At 43.0% G+C, this 26,856-nt stretch overlaps 1 protein-coding gene across 1 annotated transcript in view; it reads right to left on the bottom strand.

The window, feature by feature from the left end:
* Positions 1 to 26,856, bottom strand: part of RIN3 (Ras and Rab interactor 3) — a 65,418-nt gene that overhangs the window by 12,229 nt on the left and 26,333 nt on the right. The window contains exons 4-7 of the mRNA XM_079308132.1: positions 14,878 to 14,950; positions 12,004 to 12,095; positions 6,752 to 8,227; positions 4,014 to 4,322 (exon numbers count right to left, since the gene is read on the bottom strand). Coding sequence (XP_079164258.1) covers positions 4,014 to 4,322; positions 6,752 to 8,227; positions 12,004 to 12,095; positions 14,878 to 14,950 — 1,950 coding nt within the window. The remainder of the gene's footprint in view (positions 1 to 4,013; positions 4,323 to 6,751; positions 8,228 to 12,003; positions 12,096 to 14,877; positions 14,951 to 26,856) is intronic.

Raw genomic sequence — 26,856 nt, 5'->3', positions numbered from 1 at the left:
ACAAACTTCATTCTAAAGGCTAAGGAAGAGAAATGGAATGGAACATAATTAATATCTAGCCTCTTTTTCCAAAAGCAGACTATGCACATTATCTATGTAAATCTATGCAACAGAAATTATTAAAACAGATGTTTTGGTCACCTAGCCAATTCCATAACTAGTACAAACTAGAGTTTTGAACTGTATAGTCCAGCTGCATGTGCAGTTTAAAGATAATCCAAAAATGAAGCTTCATGATCGTAGGAAGTTTACAAGTTAGAAATGTTGCGGGAAGAAAATTGTACCTCCATTCTTCTTTAATTTCCTTTGAAAGCAGTCTGCCCATTTTCAAACTTCTAGCCTAAACTTAGAGCTTTTGCATCCCTTATCTTCCTCACTCATGGACTGACCAAATTTGGCCTATTTGCTTCACAGTTTGTCTCCGTAAACCAATGCCTATTGCTGCTTTGTTTTTCCATCAGTTCTCTTCCACTGTGGCAGCTCCCAGGCAGCACAAGACTGGGTGACCCAGGCACACCACTACCAGTACACACCACAGATTGCAGATTTCCATCATTTATTACTCTACAGGTGTCACTTGTGTTCCTGATGAAAAGCAGAGACTCTCATTCTACTGATACCATACAATATACATTTAATCTTTTGTCTGAGCAAAGGTATTTCTGAAAGACATGTAATAGGGGGTTTATTTCTATATAACATTACTGTGTTTCTGCATAAATCACCTATGTGCCCAGCTGTCCCTGTGGACATTGCAGCATGCCTTCCAAATTCAAGAGCTGCATGATTCCTGCCTCTTAATTTTTCTAGTGCTAAAAAAAAAAGCCAGCCATTTTGTGGGGTGTGGGTTTCCAAACTCTATTTCTTAAATGCATTTTATTCTTACTAACCATCCCTAGTATTTTTAGCAGGCAGGTTACATATTTTCAGATTGTCAGTTATATTCTTGGAGGCATATGTTTCAGTTATTTAAGTTTGCATAGAAGAGTTGGAAAAGCTCAGTGAGACATCTCAATACTATCATAATTGTGCTTTTGGTGAGGATTCACTTACTAATATCACTACCTACATAGTACATATGAGCATCTGAACCACAGTCCCTTAATTTCTTTTATAGCCAGTAATGAATTAATCAGTGTTGTCACTGGAGTTTGCCTGGAGTCATCTTGCTCTAAAGCAGAAATGAATCATCGGACTCCATGGACTGTCTCCACAATGTGTGTGCTGGGAAGCTGGGCATGATACCCCTCTGTGGCCACCTACAGAGAGGGGTAGCCAGATTTGTCCTACTTCAACTCTGCCATGGAGCTGTACTCAGTGGTGTCCTGCAAGAAAGGTGTATAACAAAGACTGTGAACTTGCCTTCCTAATTCCTTGTGATGAATCACTTCCACAAGCTGATGTCCTTCAGCTTGAGGAAGAAATGCTAGTTAGTTTAAACCAGTTTAGGATCTGACCCGTTCAGTTCTTAGTCTTAAGTATCAGGAATTTCAACCACAGTCAGATTTTTGCCATGTAATATGAATTGTAATCAAACCAAAGATCTCCTTATTTCTTAAAATGTCTTGATATACATGGGGTCAGTCAAGGCAGACTTTAAAGTTTCATGACTCTTTCATCAGGGCAAAGATGGGCACCACCACAGATACAGATGTTCCTGAGTAAGCCTGTCCTTAGTTTTACAGGAAACTTGGTACCTCTTGGTAGCAAAGTACATCCTGGCTAGACCTGGATTGCTATACGTGGGTCTCAAAATGTTAAAAAAACTTGTATTTTCATATGTGTCTGAAAAAAAAAAGTGCTTGATTTGATGGTGTTTGCATTTTGCTTTGAGAAATGAAACCATATTCTTGGGTCATCCTATGTCCTGCCTAAAATGAAAAAAGACCTGACCTGAGCTGACAAATTGCAAATTAAACCAGACAACACAAGTGGTTTCCATGTTATTGAACAGGTAATGTTTATGACACAGGAAGACTGATTTTGGTCCTGTAGCAAAGGGAATGATTAGTTTTCTGTTTCACCTGCTCTAATCTTGGAAGAGGAGGGAACTTTCTAGTTGAGCAGTGAGGAAAAGGAGCAAAAAGGAGAAGAAGCTATTGCACAGGAAGCTGAGCATGGCCTCTGCTCTTCCTGTGTGAAGAACACTGTGCTGCCTTATGGCTGGCTGAAAGCAAAAGGGGCCCTGTTCTGTTGCTCTTGAGATGGGCAGAGAGCAGAAGGAGGATTCCCACCTGCTGAACTCTGCTCTGAGCAGCCCACAGCATGATCTTCTGCATGCCACCAGCTGGAATTCCCTGTCAGAAAAATATTTCAGGTTGCTGAGAATCTGTCTTTGCCACTAGAAAATGAAAATGATCTGGGTTCTGTTTATTCTGTGGAAGAGGCTTCACACATTTTACTTCTAAGTGAGTCTATAGGGCATTTCACTCAATTTCTCTCCTAGTCTGCTGTTTTCTAGGAGTTAGATACAGCATTCTTCTCCCCTTAGCCTCTTTTTCAGGTGTGAATTCATTGGGGTACATGTCCATAATTCCAGGCCAGTTTTCTTCTGGCCAAGCCCTGATATGCATCATTGATCATGTGTAACAAAGAGGGAACTGGATATAAGGGAGAGGGAACTGGATGCACAGGGGTGAAATCAGCTTCCAACCTACACCCTGCTGGCAGTAGTACTCAGGATGAGAAAACAGCTGTCTGAAATGCAGTGCTTTGATTAGTGTAGCAAACCACAATGAAACCATCTGATTTCATGAATGTCAATATTTTAAACATGTAGGGGTTTTTGAATTATTTCCCTGACTCCTCATTTCTGTTTGATAAAGTGACACAACAGTATTTCTTTCAAGAGAGAAATTCCAGCCCTGAGTTAACTAAGATGTGATGTGTATGTAACATGCCACCAGCATCAGAAGGAAACTATGTGGGTTTTAGTGAGGCTTGCAAGTCCTTCACCTAAACCAAATTTTTTCTCAAACTTCACACAACTATTTTAACAAAGTTACAGCAAATTCCCCTACATATATCGAAATCTCATAATACCTGGAGACAGTGAGAAGTCCTTTCCACTCTGCAGCTAAGGCTCAGCCCTGGGGTGGTTTCTTGCTCTGTTGTTGATGTGTCTAGACTGGTCCCTGAACCTTTTTGCTTATTATCCAAGAGATCACCTTGAGGTGAGGCTCAGCAGGGATATAACAATCCCTGTATGAGCACTCCAAAGCTGTTGCCAGTACAAAATAAAGCAGAACAGCTAAAAGCACCTTTTGTGACTGTGAGTTCTTGAACAAGCACAAGTTATTGCATATTAATACCTGGCTTCTCTCCAAATTCAGGTATGGCTGGTCATTAGCTCACAGTGTAAAAAAAAAACCTCTGGAACTGGCTAAACAGATTGCTTGAGGAAGGGACTTGCTGGTCTACCTGCAAAGATGCATCTTGTCTGCAGGCCAAGGGTTTCATTTCTGCATTAGTGGTTGGCCTGAGGCCCATGTTGTGTTTATACTCAGAGCACATACTGTCTCGCACTGAAGAAGTGGCTTTTAGAATTTACTGGAGCATCAAGAATGAGTAACAAACTACCAGCATTCTGCATCTCCTCCTCAGATTAGGCAAAACTCTGTAAAGGCCAAATCAAGAGTCTTTTCCCAAAGACCCTTTCCTAGAATTTACCACTACTCTGCTACAAGCTGGGACAGAGCCCTGAGGATATTTGGAGAGCTGTGTAAAGACCTGTGCAAAAATAACATTATCCATAAAACACACACAGGCAATTATTTTTTGGATTTATGGAGTTTAGAGTTAATCAGGTAACATCTTACACCAGTTATTAGTGCAGAAAACTTCACTAACCATTCCATTCTGAACACAACCTGCAGACATCTGATGCCAGACACATGAACCATCACTGCTACCTCCAATGAGAATATTGCCATGCCAACTGTATCATAAACCCTGTTCCTTTGATACATGGAGAAAGACCCATAGTGGATACCATTGCAGTAGGAGTCCTGTACCTGGATTTCCCTGAGCCATGGAATCATAGATGAGTTTGCAGGTCTTCAGCAAGATGGCAATTTTCTTTTCTGGAGAGTAGGTCTTGTGCATGGTTGTGAACTTGTGAAGGATCTTTTCCAGCACAGCAGTTTCAGGCACACTGGTTGTGATGCCCAAGTCAGTGGTAGTTGTGTTTTGTATCACAAGTTGGTTCTCTCTCAGCTGCTGTAAAGATCCATCTTTGTTGTGTATTTCTTTTAAGGAAGAATTAATGGCTTCCTTTAAAGGTTTCAGGACACATTTGTACAAAGCTGTCTCAGCAATCACTTCTGCATAGAGAAGGGAGAACACAAAAGCACATCATGAATAAGCAATAAAGCAATACAAGTGCAAGTAAAAGTCCTAAGGAAGCACGTGGCTGAGTGTTCAAGCACTACTACATAGCTGTGAGAATGGAACAGAAATTACATCCCAGAAAGTAAACATTTCATTACCAATACTATCCAGAAGTCCTAGACAGGCTTGAGAAGAGCATCAGTAGGTAGTCTCTGTCACTGGAGCTGTAGGAGACCTCCTGCTACCAGCAGTACCTGCTCTCTTTGCCTGACTCCTGGCTGACCAGCATGGCATTGCCAGGCAGCAGGAAAACCAACTCTGGGGAAAGAAGAGGAATCTCACCTAACTGTGATTTTTTTTCACAGCCCTGCCCTTGCAGATGCCCAGATGCAATTCATCTCACATCCCTTCCGACCTCTCCTTTTGACTTGTCTGAGATGTTCACTTTGGGGTGAAATTAATTGCAGCCCCAAAGCACCCTTTCTTTCCTCAAAGCAGCTGCAACCACCAGCTCAGAGACAGACACCAATATCTGGTTAGAAGTTTCTTATCATTACTGCTCAAGGTACTCTAAATTACTGATCCTATAAGACACCTCTTATGCCACCTGTAGAGGAGGAAAGAGTGTGAGTGGGTTGAGCATTTGCCTAATATTTGGCTGAAGATTAAAGGAAGCATGACAGTGAGGAAGTTTGTTGTCTGATTCCTAGAAACCAGAGGCAACTCCTAGAGAACTAGAGGGACTGCAAGAGATCCTCTTGTTGCACTGAGGTGGAAAGGTCCTTGGCAGAAGAGTTCATCTGCTCAGGCAGTGAGGAACGAACCAGAGGGCAGTAATATTTATGTATTCAAAATCCAACTATTTTAAAGAATCCAAAGAACCAATCATCCTGAAGCAGGGCAAATTCAAGTGGTAATCTTCCAGGGGGATCCCTGTCCTCCACACATGAAGACAGTCCTGTCAAGGCTGACTGGGCCACATCATCCTGTTAAGGAGCCATCAGTGAACAGTGTTAGATACAGGGTAGAACCAGGCATGTCTGTGGGAAGGTGGTGGGATACTTTCACACATGCAGTTCTACCAAGCATAACAAGGACATTTCTTTCTTCCTCCTTTCCACTTTCACTAATCAAGACGGACTTCTTTGTTCTGCCCCCACACTCCCCATCTTGAAGGAAGAGGTTATTAGGAGAAAGACTGAAGATGTTAACAAGGTGCCATAGCTCTCCTAGATATGGCTGGGGATGGCTGCAGGTCTCCTCTGCTGAGGATCTGCAGGATCATGTGAAGCCTTTGCTGGGGGAGAAGGAAATCAGCAGAGCCCACTGAGACTGATGTGGACTGCCTTTTATTCCTGGCTCACCACTTAGCTGAGTCCCTAGTACTGCATGCCTAATACTGAAAGATCTCCTGGAATCCCTGGTCACTTATGTGGTTCACTCCATATTCTGGGTCTTCCAGCTCCCATCTTGTTTTAAGCTGACTTAAGGACCCACAAATAGCTCTGCATTGGTTCTCAGGTCCTCAAGAAACAGTTTTAAGCTTTCAAAGGAGCATGTGTGTGCATGCTTTTTCTGGCTGTACAGCTTTCACTGGGATAAAAAGTCCTACAACTCTTTTTAATATTCTGTCGTGGACATACATTAAATAGACCAGTCCAATCCTTAGCAAAGAGAGAAGTAGCACATTATTCCCTCACAGGATATGAATGAGATGCAATGAAACACCTGTAAACAGTTACAAATAATATTATTTCTCCCCAAAGGCAAATTATATCTATAGCAAAGAGGTGAACATTTCATTTTGTAACTGACAGTAGTCTTGCAACAGTCAGCTCTTTTGTATCTCTGAGCTCTGAGGAGCTCAAAGCGGAATCAAGTGATTGCTCCAACCTGCCACTCAAAATCATCATAGTCTTGTCCCTCCCTGTGAAGGATTGACCATCTTTAGATTGACTTCTAAGCTGTATGCCACAAGCAGGGAACTCCCTGCATCCATAACCAATCTCCATCCTTGTAGCAGAGCAGTGGATGTGGAAAGACATGGGAATGCAGCTGTGAAGGGGAAAGTTTGCTTTTTGTGCTTCCAGTGAATTCAGCTCTATGTGTAGGCATAAACACACAGCCACACACACACACACACACACACACATATATATATGCATGCATGTCTCTCATACACACAAACACATGTCTCTTCTGCTTAAACTCTTCCCTTTAAAACATTCATAAGGGGATTTTCCCCCTCATTCAGGTTTTAGAGCTGTTCCTCCAAGCACTGGAAACCACAGAGCAGACTTCAATTTGTGCTGCTTAGGTTTTAGGAAATGGTTTATAATTCTGTAAAGCAGAACCTGTGTCTGCATAATTCTGTCTCCCTCCTCACCCTCCCAAACTATGCCCAGGGATCACAGTTACCTACCTAATTGTTCCTCAGTGTGGGAGGCTGGGTCTATCAGAGATTTCAACTCGGTGCTCTGCACTAAGTAACTCTTCAGCTGTGTCATCATCAGCCGGATCTCTTGTAGCATCTCTGTGCTGGAGCTCTGCTTTGCCATCATCTCTAAACTGTACACTCTGTAGTCCCGCACTAGGTTGCCAAAGTATGAGTCCTTGTCCTGGGCCAGCTCCACTATCTTCTTCTGCAGCTTCCTGTCACTAGACAAAAAGACTGTGAAGACGTTGGACAGGTTCACCAAGGACAGTCTGTTTTTTGCCTTGGCCAAGATCACAGAACGTGTCTTTTTACCAGATGAACTACTCAGTATCTCCAGGTCATCCTCTGTGCTGCTGGTGGAGTAGGAGTCTGGCTCAGATGTTGATGCCTGAGCCATGGTGCTGCCTCCCAGGTCCTCCAGGGACAAGCGGGAGCTCCCCAGTTCAGCTGAGCTGACAGACTTGTGGCCATGTCCCGGTTCAGTCTGGGTTTGTGTCCAGGAGGCAGCACCTGTCACTGTGGCTGGGCTGCCCTTGCACACAGCCTGCCCGCTGGCCACCGCCGTCTCTGCCACTGTTCTTTGCTTCGGCTGGCAGGAGCTGGGGATCCTCACTGCCTGGGAAACCCTCTTTCTTCTCGGTGGTGGGATAGGAGGTGACTTTCCTTTCTCACTGGGATAGCTTTGTATCTTAGGCATGTCCTCCTTCTTCTCTGCAGGTTCAGGCTTTGTCTTCTGCAGCTGTGATACAGCCCTTCTGGGAACCTCCCCAGGCATTTCCACAGCCTTTTTGCACAGCGAGGTTTTATCTCTGCTCTCTGCACTTGTATCTTGGTTTTCTTCTGTCCCTTCCCCTTTTGGCATTTCACAACTTGCAGGATTACCCACAGAGCTCTCCTCTGCAGTCCTCTCGCTCAGCCGCCTCCGCGGGGGAGCAGAGGGCTGGGAGCCCTTCCTGGGGCTGCCTGCCGAGGGCTCCTGGCCCCAGCAGCTCTGCTTCCCTTCTGCTTTATCCTCAGCACCCTCAATTTTCATTGCCTCCATCCTCTTTCCTAGTGGCTCAATAGGTATCTTGTCTTCCCTGGCAGTCATGGGGTCCTGTGGGAGCTTCAGGGAAGATTTCTGAGTGAGGGCATGAGAAGGTGGAGGGGGAGGAGGCCGTCGAGGAGATCTCCGTTCCGTGAGCATGGTGGCAGGGGGGAGATCAGTGCTCCCAGAGTGGCCTTTAGGAGAAGGTACATCTTGAGGGCAAGGATTACTGCACTCTTCTATAAAAATAGGATTCACAAACCACAGCCTGTCATTTCCTATTGACAGCTCAATTTCACATGAGCAGTGGTTTGTGCTACTTGCAAAACATTGGCTAGATCTTGAACTGTCTGCCTGGGCAGTACTGAAAGCAGAGTCTTTTGCAGGGTGGGATAAGTCCTGTCTTCTGTGGTTCAAGTAGGAATCCCAGAAATCTGCAAAAAGAAACGCAAAAATAAAAATAAAAATATAAAAACTGAGAGAATTTTAGTTGCTAATGATATGTAGAAAATCTACTTATTGTCAAAAGAAATGGTACATAAGTCTCAATGTTGAACTTTCAAACCTCTGCACAAAACAGTGTGAAGAAAGAGTTGCCTGTTTTATGCATGTGAAATTCTTCAAGCCAGGGAATAAGCTCAGAAGCTTCACCAGAATACTCTCCTCTGTCAACTTTATGACACTCACCTAGTGAAAGTTAATGCTGTTCAGCATTTTCAGTACAAGCAGGAAAGTGCAAGTAACAAGTACAAATGGTTGTGAAAAGGATCTATGCTTGCTCAGGGATCACAGCCCTCCAAGTGCAAATAGCTGTGGATATCTGAGGAGAGGATGTGAAGACCCCAGGCAGGGTGTGCCTGCCTCTTGCTCACAGCAGTAAGGTGCAGTCTGAGATAGACAGCAGCATCCAACATGCACCAGGAGACAACAGCTGAAGATGGCTCTACTATGCAGCAAGCTCATGTGGCAATGAGTTCTACAGACCATCTGATACTGCTTGGCAGTACAATCAGTCTGGAAACACATGATTTTAAACACCTTCCCCAGATTAGTATTACTAATAAAGTCTATAGTTCTGTTATTTATAACCATGGCCACTCTGCCTTGCACCTAGAGTCTGTCTGCCTGCAGGTGTCAGAAAAGATGATGCAAATGACTGTGCACAGGAAGGATGTATGATGAAGGACCAAGGAATAGTTAACTACTTCAGTGCCTTCAACTATGAAGAAAAAGAAAGATAGTGTTTCACATGCAAGTAATCATTCATGTCAGAAATCTCTTCTTATAATGTGTTTTAACAGCTGTTTTTTAAAAAAATTACAAAGCATTGGTACATTTTTTTAAATTGAATCAGAATCCCATCCAACTTTTTTCCTTTCCCCCAAAGGTGAGGTTTCAAACCTGCCTTACAAGTCTGATTGCTTTCGATCAATATTAAAGCTGCTGATCCAGGGTCCACTGCTGGAAGCATCAGGAAACAGGATCCAGCAAACCTCATATGTTCTGATCAAGGAAAAGGGTATAAACTTCTGAGGGTATTCACTGGATAAGAACTGTATAGATGCCCACAGATTTAGGGGTAAAGGGAAGATGGGAAATCCTGGAAACACAGGGATGCAGACAACTAAATAACTATTTCAGCATGCCTAAACACAGAGCTGACACTGATGGCACACATTTCTATGTGGATTTCAGGGGACACGATGGGGCTGTCATGCAATGCCTGAACCCTGCCCTGTGCTTGCTATCAGGAATGTCTCCCTGCCAAAACATCACATCCTGAGCCCAAGAGAGGATGAATGGGGCTGCACACATATATGGGATCACCCACGGTGCTGAGCAAGGGGTACAGATCTCAAGTGAAGAGGTGAGTAAAAGAAAATCTATTCCCATCAGGATAAAATTGTCTATTTAGCTTCTTGCAGCCTAGGCTAGCATCCATGGCAAATTCAGCTTCATAAGCATGTCAGCATGTTATCTTAGGGTGACTGATGTTAAAACAGTTTTATTCTCTGATTTCTTACTGTGAGAGGGAGAAGAACAAGGCAGCTAAAACTATAATGTTGTTAGGAACAACAGGACTCTTAACAGCAGAATTTGGTAATAGACATGCAGATGCAACTGCACATAGTAACACCATGCTGAGACCCCCCTGATATCTGAGACTGGCTGGGGTACCCTTTTCCTTTAGCTCTCCTGCTCTACTGTAAATGCAGGGCAGAGGAAGTTGTTTTAAGTCAGAATGTAATGCTGTGAAGTCTCATGGGCTGAGGAAATGGTGAGTATGCTGATCTGCAGAGGGGAAGTTGGTCATTTTTCTCAGCAGTGATCAGGACAAGGCACTGTGATGAAAATGCAAAGCTCCACTCAGTCTGGGAAGGAGCAGATGATGTAGTTCTACCAAGTAACACAGCTGCTTCAGAGCAGACATTTCCCAGCACAGCCACACTGTCTCACACTGCAGAGAGGGTGTTTGATTATTTCCCATTGCTGTCCTGGATCTTCCCTTATCTTGCACTCTGGGAGGGATAATTAAGCAGCTCTTGGAGTCTTTGGCGTATCTGTGATGGTATGTGCTCTTTGTGCAGTGCAATCATGTTTGTTCTCCTGCTAAAATAACTTCTGTACCAGTGAGGTCAGTACTAGAGGGCCTGCAGTACATCCTCTGTGACAACATACAGAACAGCCAGATTCTTTGTGGAACAATTCAGCTTGCAGATAGACATCTCACTTTATCCCCTTGAAACATATTACTTTGGAATAAACACAAAGCAACATATGAGAATTTCAAACAATGATTTGTTTCCTTTGGAAGTGCCACTTTGGGAAGCACTTAATTGTTTGTGTACCCATTTGTATCCACAAAATTTTGTTCCAGGAAGCAATAAACAGCATCTGTCATTAGCTGAGCCTGTTTGACTCTACTAAGACAGTATGGCACTTCAGGAAGCAGCATCATTTCCCAGGAAGACTGCACACAACAGCAGGTTTTCTTCTGTTGTCAGAGACTTGCCTGGTATGAAATACACCACAAGAAATAAATTTCCAAGCTTCACTACTTTTATGGCCACCAGTACAAGAAAGAAGGAAAAAGACTACAAACAAAATTGCTTTGGTGCCGGTGCTTTAAATAACCTCTTCTTTCAGAAGTTGCTGAAAACTGTTGCCTGAATCAAGATAGCCTCTGCTAGCTCAAATTAGACTGAAGGTTGCAGTTTCATGATACACTTCCTACATTTTAATCCTAACTTTTAGATTTGTTATAAAAAATTAAGTTTTTAACTTGTTATCTCAAGTTGTAAAGTACCTTTTTATCAGCAATAAGTGCTGACTGGACATCCATATAAAAGGATGCTTTGAAAAAATGGAACATACTCAAAATAGAGGATGCTGAAAGTGTTAGAGGCAAATCTGTTGGTGAAATTCAAAAAACTCCCTGAACTGAAACCAGTGGGGTTTGCCCATGCCTTCTGGGAGGTATGATGCAGAAGATCCAAAAATACTGAGAGTGCTCTAATAACTTATCTCTAAATAAGCTAACTCGTTGGTTTTTTCCGTTGTTTGGCTGTTTTCAATACCTTGAAGAAAAACTGAAAAACCAAGGAGTATGGAAGTGGCTAACTGAAGTAGCTGTCTCAAGTGGAGTGTGTTAAATCAAAAGGAATAGAAAGAAGATCTCCTTTAGTTAACAGAATTGCTTTTCCTATCCGTAACTTTATACATCTCATCTAAAATTTGCTTGTTTGGTGCTGTCACTAAAAATAATATTCCTTTTCACATGTGATTACTGTGAGGTGAGAGAACATGTTGGGACGATATATATTTCTCTACCAACTAGAAATCCTGCAGGAGGAAGCAGAAATATAAAAATTCCAAAATATCACACTTTCATCAGCATTGCCCCCACACATCAGAAGGAGAAGTTGCAAAGGTGTTTTCCAAATAGCTCAAATTCCAGCTACTTCCAGCAAGTATAAGTTCACACCCTGGACAGAGATCCAGGTGGAAGTTTATGGCCAGAGGGCAAGTGCCCTTTTTGTCAGCATCCTGCTATAAACATAAAGACCATAAACATCTCCCTCTTGCATTCAGACCTCTTTAGCTATTCCAAAGGCAATAGTTCATCCATCTTCCACTTGCATTACATCTGTGCAAGGCACCATTGTTCTCACAAGTCCAAGTGAAAATCTGACTGCCTTGAGGGACTTACCTATGCCCAGACTAGAGATAATTTCAAGGTCTTGAAAGCTACTGGCTTCTAATATTGCTTGTGGCAGCTTCAGAGTAAAGGGCAGCAAATCTCTGTAGAAACAAACAATAAAAAAAACAGCAAAAGGATAACCCCCACAATTGTTAGGAACTCAAGACTGCACTTGGTTTTAGTGATTGGATTGGCTCACAATTTCAGCTGTGTTCTGCAAAGTTGTGGCTGGTAAGGAATTATGGACATTGTGCCAGTCTGGGTTGCTCTGATTTCACAAAAGATCATCAGCTTTTGTGGTAATGCTTCGTGCCATAGCACTGGATGAATCACTGTGTCTTGGCTCTGCCCTCTGAAAAGTGCATGAATGCCTGTCACCTCAGGGGATGCCACAAGGGTTGAAATATTTTCCCATTAAAAGTGAGGTATTGCAAATTGCAATTATTTTAATTCGAAAATCCAATCTTTTTTGTGTGGAAAGAATTTAAAGTACTTTTTCTTTCTGTTTATCCCTCTCTCACTCCTCTGCTTCCTCTTTTAAGAATGCCTGTAAGTGTGATTCATGGGTACACAGCAAGGCACAGAGGGATTGGGGAAGGAAGACCCTGCCTGGGGAAGGGTGACCCTTAGGTGAAGGGACAGACAGTGAGAAAGCTGCATGACACTGAGAAAACACATATCCCTCTAACTCTCCACTCTCACACTTGTGACTGCCTGGTTTCTGGAAACATGCTGTATTTCTACTGTAAAAAGGATTTCTGGGTTTCTCAGAGGATGTTGGCTGAGTTTCATTGAAGCACATCTTAAGTCTCAAGAATTTAACAGAGCTCTTGCTCTGCCAGTGAACTGTTCAGGTTTGCCTCTTGCACAGTGACAGTTTGCTAACCCTGTCCTTGCCTAAATTCCCATTCTAACAAGGACTAGAAAAGCCAGTCTCTAAATGATAGCAAGGAATGGTGCAGGATAAATTTTACACAAAAAGTTTTACAAAATCTTCTGCATGGTACAAGAAATTGTTATGGAAAAAACTGGCCTTGTGAGTAGGAGGTCTCTGCCATACAAATGCACACCCCAAAAAAGCACAGGACTGCAGACCTATCTGTTGACAGGTGGATGCAGGGGGTCTATTTCTGACCTTTTTAACAGATGATCTTTCTGATGTTTTGTGTTTTCCTGGCCTCTCTGTGCACTGCTGAGCACTCTGATGTCACACAGACATTAATGGATGTGTTCCCTGGCTTATTATTTTTTCATGGGAGATATGAGGTTTAAAAGAGGAAAAGGGTCTATGTACCTTCTGCTTTCTTTGTTATTTTATATGCATGAATATTTCCCTTTTTTCAAAACATGGTTTTATTAATGGGGCAGCTGTTTGCAGACCAGACACCAAGTCAACTCTTGCCTACAGGTAGGTAATATATCCAGGCAAAAGTTGTTTTGAGAAGAGCCTGTCAGCCCTGAAAAGCTGTTTCCAGCTATTCATAGACAATTTACTGCATCTCTGTTCTCAGGCCTCAACATTCACCATCTCAGAGAGCTCCTATGAGCTGCCAGCAAATGGTAGATCAGTGTCTTTTTATTACCTTATTCTCTCAGAAAATTATTGCCTTTTTATCTTGTCTTTCCAGCTGCCTGGAAAAAATCACATGAACCATCTGAATGTGTATTTGACACCCAGAAACAACATCTATAACAGGGCAAATAGAAGAACTTTTCTTTCTTTCTTTCTGAGACTCTTTCTTAAGCCTATGGTCCTTTTTGCAGGAAAGCAGATGTGAGCATATTTTCTCTGTCACCAGCCACTTACTAGAAATGCCCAATTTTATTTTGCATTTGGGCTGGTTTTTGCTTTGGGGAGAAAAAATCTTTATAAGGGCCAGGGGGTTAACTTTGGTCCATTCTATGGGGTCTGCACACTTCTAAATGGCTGAATGTCTATTAACTGATGAGGGTGGAGCATGGTTTCTTGTGTGCAGGTAGGAGTTGTGCCTCAGTAGTGTTGAACTCAGCTGGCTGCAGAAGCAGCCTCAGAATAGTGGGGGATTGGCTAGATAAATTCTAGCACACTTATCCTGCCCCAGACAGACTCTTCCTACTGGGTGACCTAGCCAAGTGACTAATGTGACTGCCTTGTAAACATATCCTGAATCTGCTTTCTCCTCCTAAAAGGAAATAACTACTTTAAGAGTCATGTAAGTTTATACAGAGGAAGTCAAAAGTCTGCAACACACAAGCAGGCCTGCTGCAGTAGGGATGGGGTAAGTAGGTGAGGTATTGTGCAGTGTGCTAAGCACAAGGACACAGGTTAAAGGAGGCTGCAGACATACGGGTTTAATCACACAGAGGGGCTCATCAGCTGCTGCTCAAACCTTGAACTAGTGAAAATGACATTACAGGTCTTTCCCATCTCTGTACCTATTATTCTTGGTATTTCTGTGCTCAGCAAACACACACTTTGTTTTTACTTTCAATACTAGCAAAAGAACATACCTTGTTTCAGGACTATTTTTCTTGATAGATTCCCCATAGGTAACTACAGGCAACATGTTTTCCATTAGTAGGTTTGATGAGCTGCTACCAGGTGTGTGTGTGGGTGTATTCTTGAAGCTTTAAATAAATAGTGAACTCTGTGCCTCTTCCTGCCCTCCTAGCCTCAGTCCTGTGCCTCTGTTCTTTGTGGAAGCAGCCCTATGGACAAAGCTTCCAGCTGCAGGGACAGTGGTGCTTGTGGGGTGACCTGGCCCTAATGTAGATACAAGCATCTGGTCTGGCAGGCTGGAGAGTAGCAGAGGAAATAGAGGTGTCTGTGCTGGGACTGGGGAAGGGCAGACTGGAGGGGAGGGCAAAATGACTGTGCCATGGAAACAAATGAATCCAACTCACCTGCTGACACAGTAGAAGGCAACCAGTTTGAAAATATCCTCAAATACAAGAACAGATCCTTCCAGGTACAGAACTGGTGAAAAACAGAAAAGATGTTCAGCAGCTGTTTTCTTTGAGCTATATGATAAAAAAACCAAAAACCCAAACCAGGTAGGTTTGGCTGGCACATCTTGTGTTCTGTGACTGTCCAGTGATTGCATGGACTAATATGATGAAGCTTAAAGAACTGGCTGCAGGTGGTCAAATGCAACAAGATTCTTCAGGGACACACCAGAGAAGAAATATCTCAGCCTGGCTTTCTGAAAAGTTAGCTCAAGACATCCAAGTGTTGTAACACTAACAGAAACAATGGGAAGAAAAAAATCTCCCAGTTCACTTCCAAAGGGATTGTTACAAACCCATGTGTCTCTAAGGATGTGCATATCTACAATACATACAGGGCTGACCTTGTGACTTTCCATGCTGGAATCTGGTTTGGTCTGGATGGACAAAGTGTTTTGAAGAAAAAAAAAAATAGAAATTACTGTTTCATTACTGTGTGTGTGGGCTCTGACCTGGGTCACACAGGCAGTGTGAGCACTTCTGTGTATCTCTTCCGTCTTCTCCCTCCCATGGTGTTATTCAGTGACTGCACTCTCCTTTAAGTGGCAACCACCATATTGCAGAGTTCTTTAAGATGACCATCTTCATAGTGACATGCCTTTGGGCATTGTGTAGCCCAATTCTCACATGTTACTATAGAGCTTTTGGCTTTTAAACTAGAAAAAATTCACTGGCTGATGAAGAAAGTTTCATTGACAGATAACCCAAGGCAGAGAGAAAGACCTGGATCTGCAGGAGGGATGTGTCCATCTTTGCTTCAGCCTTACAGTCTCACAAATTGGACACCTGTTTGTGCACAACACACCACTACAACAGACATTGACAAGGGTAAGGAAACATGCAGTGGATTCTCAGAAATGCCCACTGGGCATCAAGAGCCATCCCAAAGCTGCACTCCAGAGCTGCCACAGGAGCATGCCAGGAGTTCCTGGGGAGCAGCACCAGCTCCACCCCCGTGGCACTGCCCACTGTGCTGTGCATCTTCCTTCACCCTGTTCTAGCCCACAGGCCAGAGCTGTGGACACAAAGCTCAGCTGTTGTGACTCAGCTTCCTCAGTCAGCTGTGATTCACAGCCCTGTGAGCAGTCTTCAGCCCCTTGCCATGCCTGCCTGTGCTTGGTCTCCTGCAAAGAAGGGTCTCCAGGAAGGAGACATCTGCCTGGCTCTCCTCTCCCTCACCTCTGTTCCCTGGCTCTTGTTTCCAGCCAGCAGACAATTCCCCTGCAAGGAACTGCTCGAAATTGTCTCTTGTTCAGGTTTATATCTCATTCCCCAAACCAGGCATTTCCTCCTTTTACTTCTTCCTTTGCTCTAGCCCAGGCCTAGCAGGTTGCTATTTTGGGCTGGATACTCCAGTGTAGGCATTTTTGATAGAGACAAAAGCCATGTAATTCTCAACAGCCATTCCTAGCATCAGTTTATGTTGGATAAGCATGGACAGTTTAACCTCAGTGTATGCACCCATACCAGACTGGAATATGGAATTTAAAACATACTTCAAGCAAAACAATCATTTTCCCTCACTTTTCTCTCACAACTGGAAAAATCATGTTTGGCGAGTTTTTTCTTCTTTTTCCATAATAAGAATCATATTTCACTCAGGGATTATCAAAACATCTACCATGAACAATTTCTGTAGTCTGAAACCCATCTGCTTTGCAGTTCTGACACAGGAAACAAAAATAAAGACAAAACCCAGTCCTGTTCTGGAGAATAAACCAAAACCCTAGAGTGTGAATTCACTCCAACCTCCATCTATTAAATGATGATAGCTTTAAGGGAGTATTTTTTTCTCAAGAACCTCAGGTATCCATAAGAGACCAGGCTGCAACTGTACATGCTCACATACATGTGCAAATTGCTTGGATTTGGACTATTGATTGTTTCTGTGCCAGGAAGCTCTGCCACTTCAGAGCTTGAATGCTAGACAAAAAATTATTAGTCTGAGTGGCTCTGTGTCAGGAGTTTCCACATATAAGTGCTTTGCCACCACATAGCTACTTTTCTCATATATAGTTAAATTGCATAGAACACCACAAATCACCAGGAATTACACAGTTAAAGAAGACTAGGTACAAAAAGCTGCTGAAGCTCAAGGACAGAAGTTTTCAGCAGGTGGTATATATAAATAGGACTGTCCCTGCTCTGGGAGGTCACAGAAGGTAACAAAACCAAGCATATTTCTCAGCAGGCTGGAATTCATCATACAGAGACCCACAGCTCTCCTGGGACATTTTTGGGCAGCCTACAAACAAGTAAGAACAGATGGAAGAATAGTAAGAATAGTACTTTAGATGTGTCATTACTCGAGGTACTAACACCATCAGGACCAATAGTCAGCCCCAAATTTATTCTGAACAGTGGCCAATGTCAAGCAGCCTGCACAGGTTGCCATGGCTACTTGGATCTGCTCCCAGCACAGCACCCGTGGGGGAAGCCTTGCAAACTCCTGTGGGGAACGTCTTCCTTGGGAGAAAATCTAATACTTTTCTCTTAACCTGTTTTTTTTTTTTTTTTTTTTCTAGACACCTGCTGACACCAGCAGACATCCCTGATAAGTGCTTTTATTTTGGATGGCAGGTGATGGGTTTGATACAGGAACTTCTCTTGTAGGAATGGTTGTCATCCACCTGTGGAGACCATTATGTGCATCCTGCTGTATGTTTCTAATGCTTGGAACGACACAGAAAACAGCAATTTTGTACAGCTAAAAGGGCTCTGCTGACTGGGACATCATTTCTCTCCCCCGGAGCCATTGATGCCTTCAAGGCACCCTGCTCTGAGCAGACAATCAGGAAGAGGTGATTTTCTCTGCTGTGGGTGTGTTGTGGGTAGCTGGAGACATTTCATTGACATGAGAACTGCTGCTTAGGGAGGGATCGTGATGCTGCCATTTATAGGAACTCATGACTTTTGCAGAATCTACAAGCAGACATCTGTCAGACTGCTGTAATACTGATGAAAAGTGCAGAGAAAAAAAAAAAATCACATTTCTTGGGCTTGTAAAACTAGATCCAGGGCACCTGAAGAGCAAGGAAATATCTATATCTCACCATAACAGTGCCAGAATGTCAAGAATATCACCAAAAGCAAGAGAAAAAAATAAGCTGGGTTCTGTGAGCCAAACATATTGCCACAGCATATTGAGTTTTACCTGATATTTAGAAGCCCATTGAAAAATGTCACCTTCAGGAAATAAAAAGGGAAATGTGTAGATCAGTGGGCAATTTTGAGTAGTCTGAAACAAAGAGATAAGAATTAATTGAAGTTTTCTGTGGGTGACAAAAGCATTAGCAACATGAATCAGTGGTTCATTGGTGACTATACTCTGTTTTTGTGTCCTTTGGCAATTCAGTAAATGAACAGAACATGGCCAGGTTATGAACTGTGATATATATTTATGATTGTCTCATCTTCCCCTTTCAAACATCAGCTCTGAAGAGAGCAAATCTTTAGGCACTGACTGGAATCTGTATTCATGTTCCCTTTATTCTTTGGATCTCCCCATCATTTCTCCATCCAGATGCAGATGTCTTTAAGTCAAACTGTCCCTGAGCATTCTGCCTTCCTTTCCTCTCTGATTTTTCCCCACAGAATTGTGTTTGCTAGTTCCATTGTTCTGGTCACATGGACAAGCCAAGCCAATTTCTATCTTATTGCTTACACAGGCTCAGGGGACTCAATTACTTCAGCTTCTTCTTCTCTAGTGGCACTGTTAGTGCTATCCACTTGGTTTTTCATTTGTTTCTGGTATCTGTGTAGTCCTTCAGAGACATCTGAATTCAAAGACACAAATCCCTTATTCTGCAGCAGTTATGTTGACAGAGGACTACTGAGAACACAACCATTCTCAGAAGTACTGCTGGATGTGCTTAGATGTTCTTATTCTTACAGGTCTGGGAAACTGAGATTTATCATTGTGGGTGTGATTCCAGTTTTCTATTTTCAGATTATAAATCCATAGTCTCCTAACAAGAGGTGTTTTTCTCCTTTGATGTAAGTCTCTGGTTTGATACCACAGTTGCCACAACCTTTGCAGTTAGCAGCACAGGCTAGTTTTGCTGCTGTTCTGCTCCCCTCAGTGACTAAACCTGCTATGAGGATGGAATCACTCCAAAGCACAGAATTCCAAATTCCTACTCCCAGACACTGACAGTTCAAGCTGTTGCAGGTTAGCAGTTTCCTGCCTTGGGAATACCCAGGGAATAAGCCCTGGGTATTTTAATGGAGTGTTACAGTGACTGCCATAGCCCCAGTGCTGAGGCTGTTGTGTCTGCACCATGCACTGTGCTTGTCCTACCTCCTGTGCTTAGCAGAAATGTGTGAGAGTGTGATGCAATTCCTTCAGGTTATTGTTTCAGTTCTCCAGTTCTGACCCTTATTCATGCAACTGCCTTGTGGTGATTTTAGGAGAAAGAGTTTCAGCTGAATGTTGCTAAAGAAGGGAAATTTAGACTTCATTGGTAGAAGTCCTTGGTGTGTTTACCGTACCTGCCTGCAATATCTCTGTTTTGAAGTTCCTAGTATCTGTCTTTAGCATTGTTTCTCATATTATTTCTTGATGATCTTGAGGACTGTACTGTATGGCCTTCTAGTGTTTTTGTAAAACAGATAAACTGCCTCTGTTAATCTGTTTTTTCTTCTCAAGGCCTTTTTATTTACTCTGTAATCTGATGCCTCTGCTTCTTCCACATGATTTTGAAGCTATAGTTTTGGTTTTAATTGCACAATTCTAGACTGTCCTATTCAACCTATGTCTGTTTTGTCTTTCTTGTCTTTCCTAGTGTTTTTTACTTAACTCCCAGTTGCTTCTGGCTTTTTTCCTCATCAGGGAAGGGCTGAAACTTCCCTGGTTTGAATTTCTGCCTGAGTCTCCTGTTGAGCATCCAACTCATGCCTTTTCAAAAGATTTCAATTTTATGGCTTCCTACAGAGTTTAATTTTTCTGGGCATGATGAAAAAAATCATTGTCATGGCAGCTCCTGGGAAATTGGAACTAATGAATTATGAAAGTGATAAAGTGTTAATGAGCTTGGTTGTATAGTATAAGAGAAATCTATTTTTAAACTATGTTCTTCACTAAATATAATTATGTTGTGCTGAACAAAGTGTCATTAAAGAAGATGCAAATCACAGGCTTTTGTACTCAGGCTGGAGCTGAGTAGAAGGGACACTCAGTGGGGGTGGTAATTCCCCTCTACCCTGTGTGCATGTTCTGCTGCCAAGGTAAGGAACAGTTCTCACCCCTAACAGCCACAGGGGTCTTGGCCACTCCACTCTACTTTGGCTAATCCTCATTGACCCAAGCAGATGGGCAGCACCTTGGTGTCCACTGAGTTTTAATGCCTTTTAAAAAAATCCTGGTGCTGTCTGGTCAGGCTGTCTCTGCTGCAGGATGCTCGGGCAGGAACATGTTACAGGCATTTTAGTGCTCTGTTTCCTCCTCATTGTGAACAGTATTTCAGCAGGGGACGAGAGAGTGCCTCTCACAGGTACTTCAAGCACAGCCATCTGAACTCAAAAAGTGTCACAGCTCCTCAGTGCTTTCCCTAAAGGTATCCATGTGGATAGCACTGCCAGCTATTTCAGGGATTAAGAGCAGAGTACACACCAGAGAGTGGCTGTTCAGTTTCAAAGCCCTTGCCTTACTTGTTAGGTCCTCAACTCCATATCCACTTTTCTGGTATGGAAGGAACACCTTAAAGTCTGTGGAAATTCCAGAGTTTCTTCAGCCAGAGAAGATCCAGGACTTCATCCCAGGGGAATTCCCAGAACCTGATGTTAATATGAGATGCAGCTGAAGCTTTAGATGTAGCCACACAGGGTCTGTTTTTGCAGGAATAAGGGAGGAAACACCTTTCTGAAATACCAAGAGACTGAGGGGAACACCCAGGGGAGTAGGATAACATATTCAATCAATGTGGACTCTGCACTAAGCAGCTGAACAAGAGTTGGGACCATTGCTGGAGAAGTCACATTTTTGCAGATCATTCAGCATCCACTCATACATTACAATGGCAGTGCAAGATTTATGCTGTCCAGCTGCCCATTAAAACTTGTCATGGCTGACAAGACAAACTGGACATAGATACTTGTAAGTTACTCTCAAAAGGCAAATTTCTTTGGTAAAACTTTGTGATGCAAATGAAGCATTCAGATATATAAAGGGTCTGCCCTGTGCCTCTTGTAACAGGAAGCAGTGCTATGATTTGGAATTCTGGGGATTTAGTTCTTAGCAACAGTCTCCAGGTCATATGGATAACAATCCTTATGTGAAAAATGTATGCTATTATGCAGGTGTATTTTATTAAAAAACATTTTTCTCCATTTACTTTGGAGAAAAGTTTGTTTCTCTGGCTCTGAGATACATTGTGAAGTATGATAGTGCTGACGTTAATCATACAGAAAAAGGAAGTTTGCTGAGTGTTTTAAGGGAAGCCATCCAGTATTCAGAATCACATTCTGCAGGAGAGACTTCCAGGAAGAAAAGCCTTTACAAATAAGATTGAAAGGGAATAACCCACTTTTAAATGACAGAGGTCAGTAGGCTGGACAAAAAAAAAAAGAAAAAAGAAAAACATATGCTTCTTCCTAGAGCTGCAATTCCACCTAGTCGCCAACCTGGTGAAATAAGTTCTTTTGTTTCCTGCTTCTGAGTGGGATAGATTGCACTGTCACTGACTTTGAGGGTCCTACTCAAGGATCAAAGAGTGAGGTCCTTCATGCCCTCATTTCACTTCAAACAGTATCTTATTTACTCATTTACAAATTTAGACTCCTGTTTATTAAGCTCTATAAGATCTTTAGATAGCACTGTCCAAGGATAAAAAACAATCATTTGTTTCAGTTTAGTCACTGAGACAAGGGCACTTGTATATGGGTACTGATTTAGAGTAGCTTTTAAAGCCAGTAAGCTTTTTGGGATGTATTCAAGGTACTAAGCAGAGCAGGGCAAGACAATATTATCCTAGAACAGCACACATAGTCTCTAGCTCTGATTACATACAGATTTTGCATTATGCCTCTTGGGAGTGAAAAATAGGGAAAAAACCAAAAAAAACCCCAAAACAAAGTAAGGATTAACAAAGCTAACAAGATCCCTACAGGCTTCTTTCCAAAAGGCTTTCCTTACAATCCTATCAGTTTAAAGCTTCAAATAAAAATGAAAGCATTTGTATGGAGAGAGGGGAGGTAACTCTTCAGGCTGAGAGTTAAAAAAAATTAATAATAAAGCTACTCGCTATAAGCAACCAGAATGTTTCCAAAACAACTTGTAAACCACAGAGAAACCTGGCACTGTTCAATCTTGAAAAAGCAGCTGCACAAGTGTTTAATGTTTTAAAATAAGCAGTGTGTCAAAGATATATGAGACTCAGCTCAAATGAGAAGGACTTGGTGAGAGTTTCTTCTTTCCTTGTGTACATTTGTATTTAGGAGAGAAATGATGGACTTGCATAACAGGTTAAAAAATGTGTCCCCATACCTTGTTTTACAATATCCTCCAGGCCCATGGTCACTGTTCTTGCCAAACTAAAATTCTGGGCTCCGAGTTCAGAGTAGTCTCCTGAAAGGGAACTCCTTGACTCTAACCCACTTTTCAGGGTTAATAGTGATGACGATAATGGAGAACTCATCCTTGGCAGACAGACTGATCTTGGGAAGATGTCTAGGTTAGACATCCTTAGGGGACTAGAAATCATTCAGTGTCTTATCTCGAATCAAACCACAGGCAGCAGACTAGACAAAGATAATGTCTCCTATGTCCTTATTACAGCCCACACAGAGGTGGCCTTTGGTCTGGTATTGTCTGTGGAAGCAGATGAGATTCAGCAGAGAACAGCAGCAAAGCAGAGCTGAAGGTCAGGGCTGGGGCAGAGCTGCCCAGTTATCCCATGCCGCGGATCTGACTCGCTCAGCGGGAGGCTTTCCATGCCAAGAGCTGTGTAGGTGATGGCAGACTTTTCTTGCTAATGAGAACCATGCATAAACAGGGGAAATAAGCTCATGCAGAGCCTGGGGTGATGGAGGCAGATTGTTATCTGTGTCTGAGAGAGGCTAATCTAAAGATAACTAGGGTATCTCTACATCTTATAGGCAGCAACAGGAACCACAATGTTAAGTGACGAAATTCATCCGTCTACTCTCCTTAATGGCAAGGTGTCTGCCCCCCAGAACAGAGTCCTTTACTCCAAGGAAAATAGGAGATAAGTTGTGTGCCCAGAGGCCTTCTCAAATGCAATTAAACTCCTTAAAATGTGAACCTGAAAGTAACTACATATTCAGCTTTTCCAGTCTCCCCTACTAAAAAACTTTGCACAAACTTTTACTCATCAGTTTGCTAATCTTTGAAAAAAGCAGTCTTGGACAAGTTTGCTGATGCAATGTATGATTTGTTTAATTGAGATAGAACCAGCCAGTTTTGGGGTAAGAAGGGAAGAGGGATCTTCTGTCCCAAGGGTGTTGATAACTTGTTATTTTTTCCAGTACATTTCTTCTTTTTTCAGTCTTGTCAGGCCCAGAGCTGACAACAGATTCTCGCTTTGCCTCAATCACACGCTCCATCATGCAACAATAAAGGAAAACATTCCTCTTAAACAAATCGGAAAACTTGACTCTGCACACAGTACAGCAGCTGAGCTGCCTGTCAGGCTATACAAAAAGCATACAAAAGCAGTCTGAATAGCTGTGTTGATACCTCAGTGCTGGACTCTGCCAAGAGCTCAGCAAGCAAAAGGTCTCTCTGCAGCCCAGTAAACACAATACTGGCCAGGATGGGCTGGTAATGCACAGCTGGCCATGCCCCTGTGCTTCAGCCCTCAGCCTGTAAAATCAGTGCCCTCCTTTGGAAAAGTCAGCTGAATTCATCCTGGCTGGGAAGGTAAAGGTCAGCTCCTCATCCTGCTGCCAGCAATGCTCTGCCTCTGGAAGATTGGATGCTATGGGGCAATTTGCCCCAGTTTTCCACCAACTTCCCACCCATCCCCGTGGTACTTTTGTCCTGCCTGCAGCCTCCTCTCCTGGCAGCTCTGCTGAGTTCCTGCCTCTGTGTCCAGCCTAGAGGACATTGAGGCTCATACAATTATTCAGCCCTACAGGATGTGACTCCATCCTTGGTCACTTGCTGCCCCTTTCCAGCTTGTTCCCAGACCTCTCTCCAGCCTGCCACCAGCCCTTCCCAAAGTCACCCATACCCCCTCAGCCCTTTGCCACCTTTTTCTCCATTCCAGACTTTATTCCACATAACCCAGCATATGGTAACACCTCTAAGGAAGCATTGCCCCACCACACTGTCCTGCTTTCACACTCCCACATCAACACTGCTCCCTCCTTCCAGCCATAAGCTGCATGAAGCAGAGAATGACGGGGACCAGAGGGGCAGGAGGGCAGGGACATGTGCTGCTGGCAGATGAGGAATGGCAAGAGCCCTTCTTGTGGCAGCAGTGTCAGCACAAAGTCACAGCCTGGACTCACATAAAACCTGACCCTTTCTCCTCAGGAGAGGGCCCATGTCCTTTTCCACCTGCCTTACTTGTACTCATGGGGCTGCAGTACCTTCACTATTAATTGCTGGGGCAACTGGTATTTTTTCCTTGTACACATAAATATATATTCAGTAAAGTCATATTCTGTAGTGAACTCAAAGATGCTAAAAGATCTTCCTGACTGGTAGACAAGTCTCCAGGGCAGTTCATGAGGTGGCTGCCAAGTCAGTCCTCTCCTTGCTTTATCTCTGAATGCCAGAATGGGTTGCCAAATAAAAGCTGCACGCAATCCAAAAACCAAAAAAAGCACCACCTTGATCTTTTCATTCTGTAATGTCAGGTTCAACCTCTCATCTATTCAGAGGAAATCAAAGCTATTAATAGTCCTACCCAGATTTCATGCCTTTGTTTACAGAATTAAGAATTCTTCTTTCTGGTATTGAGTTCTGCAGGGTTTCCACTGAAGCAGGCCAACAGTTTTGTTTAAAGTGACCATTTAAAAAAGAACTGTGGTGCCATTACAGTGATAACAGAAGTAAACAAAGATACTTTCTAATGGGCCCTTCTGCCTGCAGTATGTGGAGCCAGAGATTGTTTTGAGAGGTTTGACTTGTGAAGAGTGGAATGTACATTTACTCCTTGGATTGTCACATGCCAACTGAAAATTCCCTTTAATATCTGAACAACAAACAGTCCAGGAGCATTGCAGTGTCATAATGGCACATGATGAAATCCATTTCAGCCTGCAGCAGGCTCAGCTCTCCAACATGCCTAGGGGCATATGGTTACCTCTGTGGGGCATTATGGACCTTTCCAAGTATGTTCAAGTACCTGATAGGAGTTGACTGCAAATCTGCACTGATTAAATAAACTGAGCACATTCTATCTTTCCCTATACACAAAGGGGGAAGAAGCTGAAGAAAAGAAGGTTATGGGTTTTGGGGAGATCACAGGTGACACAATAGTATGGAAAATACTTGTTTTTCTTATTTTTTTACCACTTTCCCTCTGTGAATCTTAGCAGTATTTATTCAAGAACCTGTGCCTTAGAGAATGGGAAGTGCTTTTGCTGCTCTGCTGAGACATCCCTTCTGAGAGCTGCTGTCTGCCCTAAGCTTGTCCACAGCCTGACTCAGTATCATTTATGGGATGCTTCAGGCTGCCAGGGACAGCAGGAGATCTCTAGCCCAAAATCCTGCTAAAAACAGAGCCATCCATGAGACCAAGACAAGCCACTCAAGGCTTCATCCAGTCTAGCCTTTAAAACCTCCTGTGAAAATCTGCAAGTGCTACCCAAACAAATGTCTTCACAGGGTCAGATATACCAGCACATACACCAGTATATTCACTTACACTATGAAGTGAAGGATCCCATCTTTCTGACCTCAGTCTCTACTGCAGATTTCTCTCTCTTCCATCTTTATTTTAGTTCAGAAGAGATACAAAATAAATGCAATTAAAAATAATTTTTAAAATGCCAGGTTGTCTTCTTATGGGTTATTTTCCCGTATCTTCTGTTTTCTGAGTATTACCAACATTGTAAGTTTTTCTCTGCATTTGTGATGGTTATTTTTCTTTCTGGAAAAAAAAAACCATTTCTGCCTATCTTCACTCTACTTCCTGATTCCAGGAGACAGAGTGTTAGCAAAAAACTTGCAAAACTGAGGAAGCTATTGCAAGAACTGTCTTCCACAAAAATATTCATGTCACAAAGTTCATCTGCACAACTGGTTACTCGCATTCAAGTAGTTAAATTGTGAGTAGGTTGCAGTAACTGAGCTATCCTCCTATTTTTTCCCATGACCTCATTTGTGCAGATCTCCAATGTAGTTCATGTGGGGAAATGCCACCTGACCATACTGTGACATGTTAGCAGCAAGTGCTTTAGTCTCTGAGTTCGCTAATCCAGCCTCAGCATTATGTATTAAAATAAGCATTAACAAAATTAAACAGGAAAATCTGCCATAAATGACTGTATTTGGCCACGTTAGCTGGGCTGCCAGAGGAGTGCAAATAGACAAGTCTATTGTCAGCATCTGGAGGGGCTTGAGCCAACAGAGAGTGTCTACTGAGTTGTTCCTACTCAATCTGCCCCTCTTCCCTGCCCTGTGAGTGTCCTCACAGGATGCACTGACCCATGCAGGCACACACAGGAATTTGTCTCCTTCATGTCTGAGCTCTGCCATCCTGCCAGGCTTGCCCACAGCCCTCACCTCAGGCTGGCTGGGATGTAAAGACCAGGGCTTTCAGTAGCTTTGTTTAGAGCTAAGCCTGCAAAGATGAGCACAGTCCATCCCCCTGTTGCTCTAATGCCCCTCTGTAAACATGCTGCTGCCTGATTACTGTCGTTTAATTTCCATCTGTTACTGTTACAGGACAGTCAGCATGACTGCAC

The sequence above is a fragment of the Erithacus rubecula genome (assembly GCF_903797595.1).
Source record: "Erithacus rubecula genome assembly, chromosome: 6".
Lineage (NCBI taxonomy): Eukaryota > Metazoa > Chordata > Aves > Passeriformes > Muscicapidae > Erithacus > Erithacus rubecula.
Note: the sequence above shows the minus strand (reverse complement) of the source record. Positions and strands in the feature narration are given on the sequence as shown.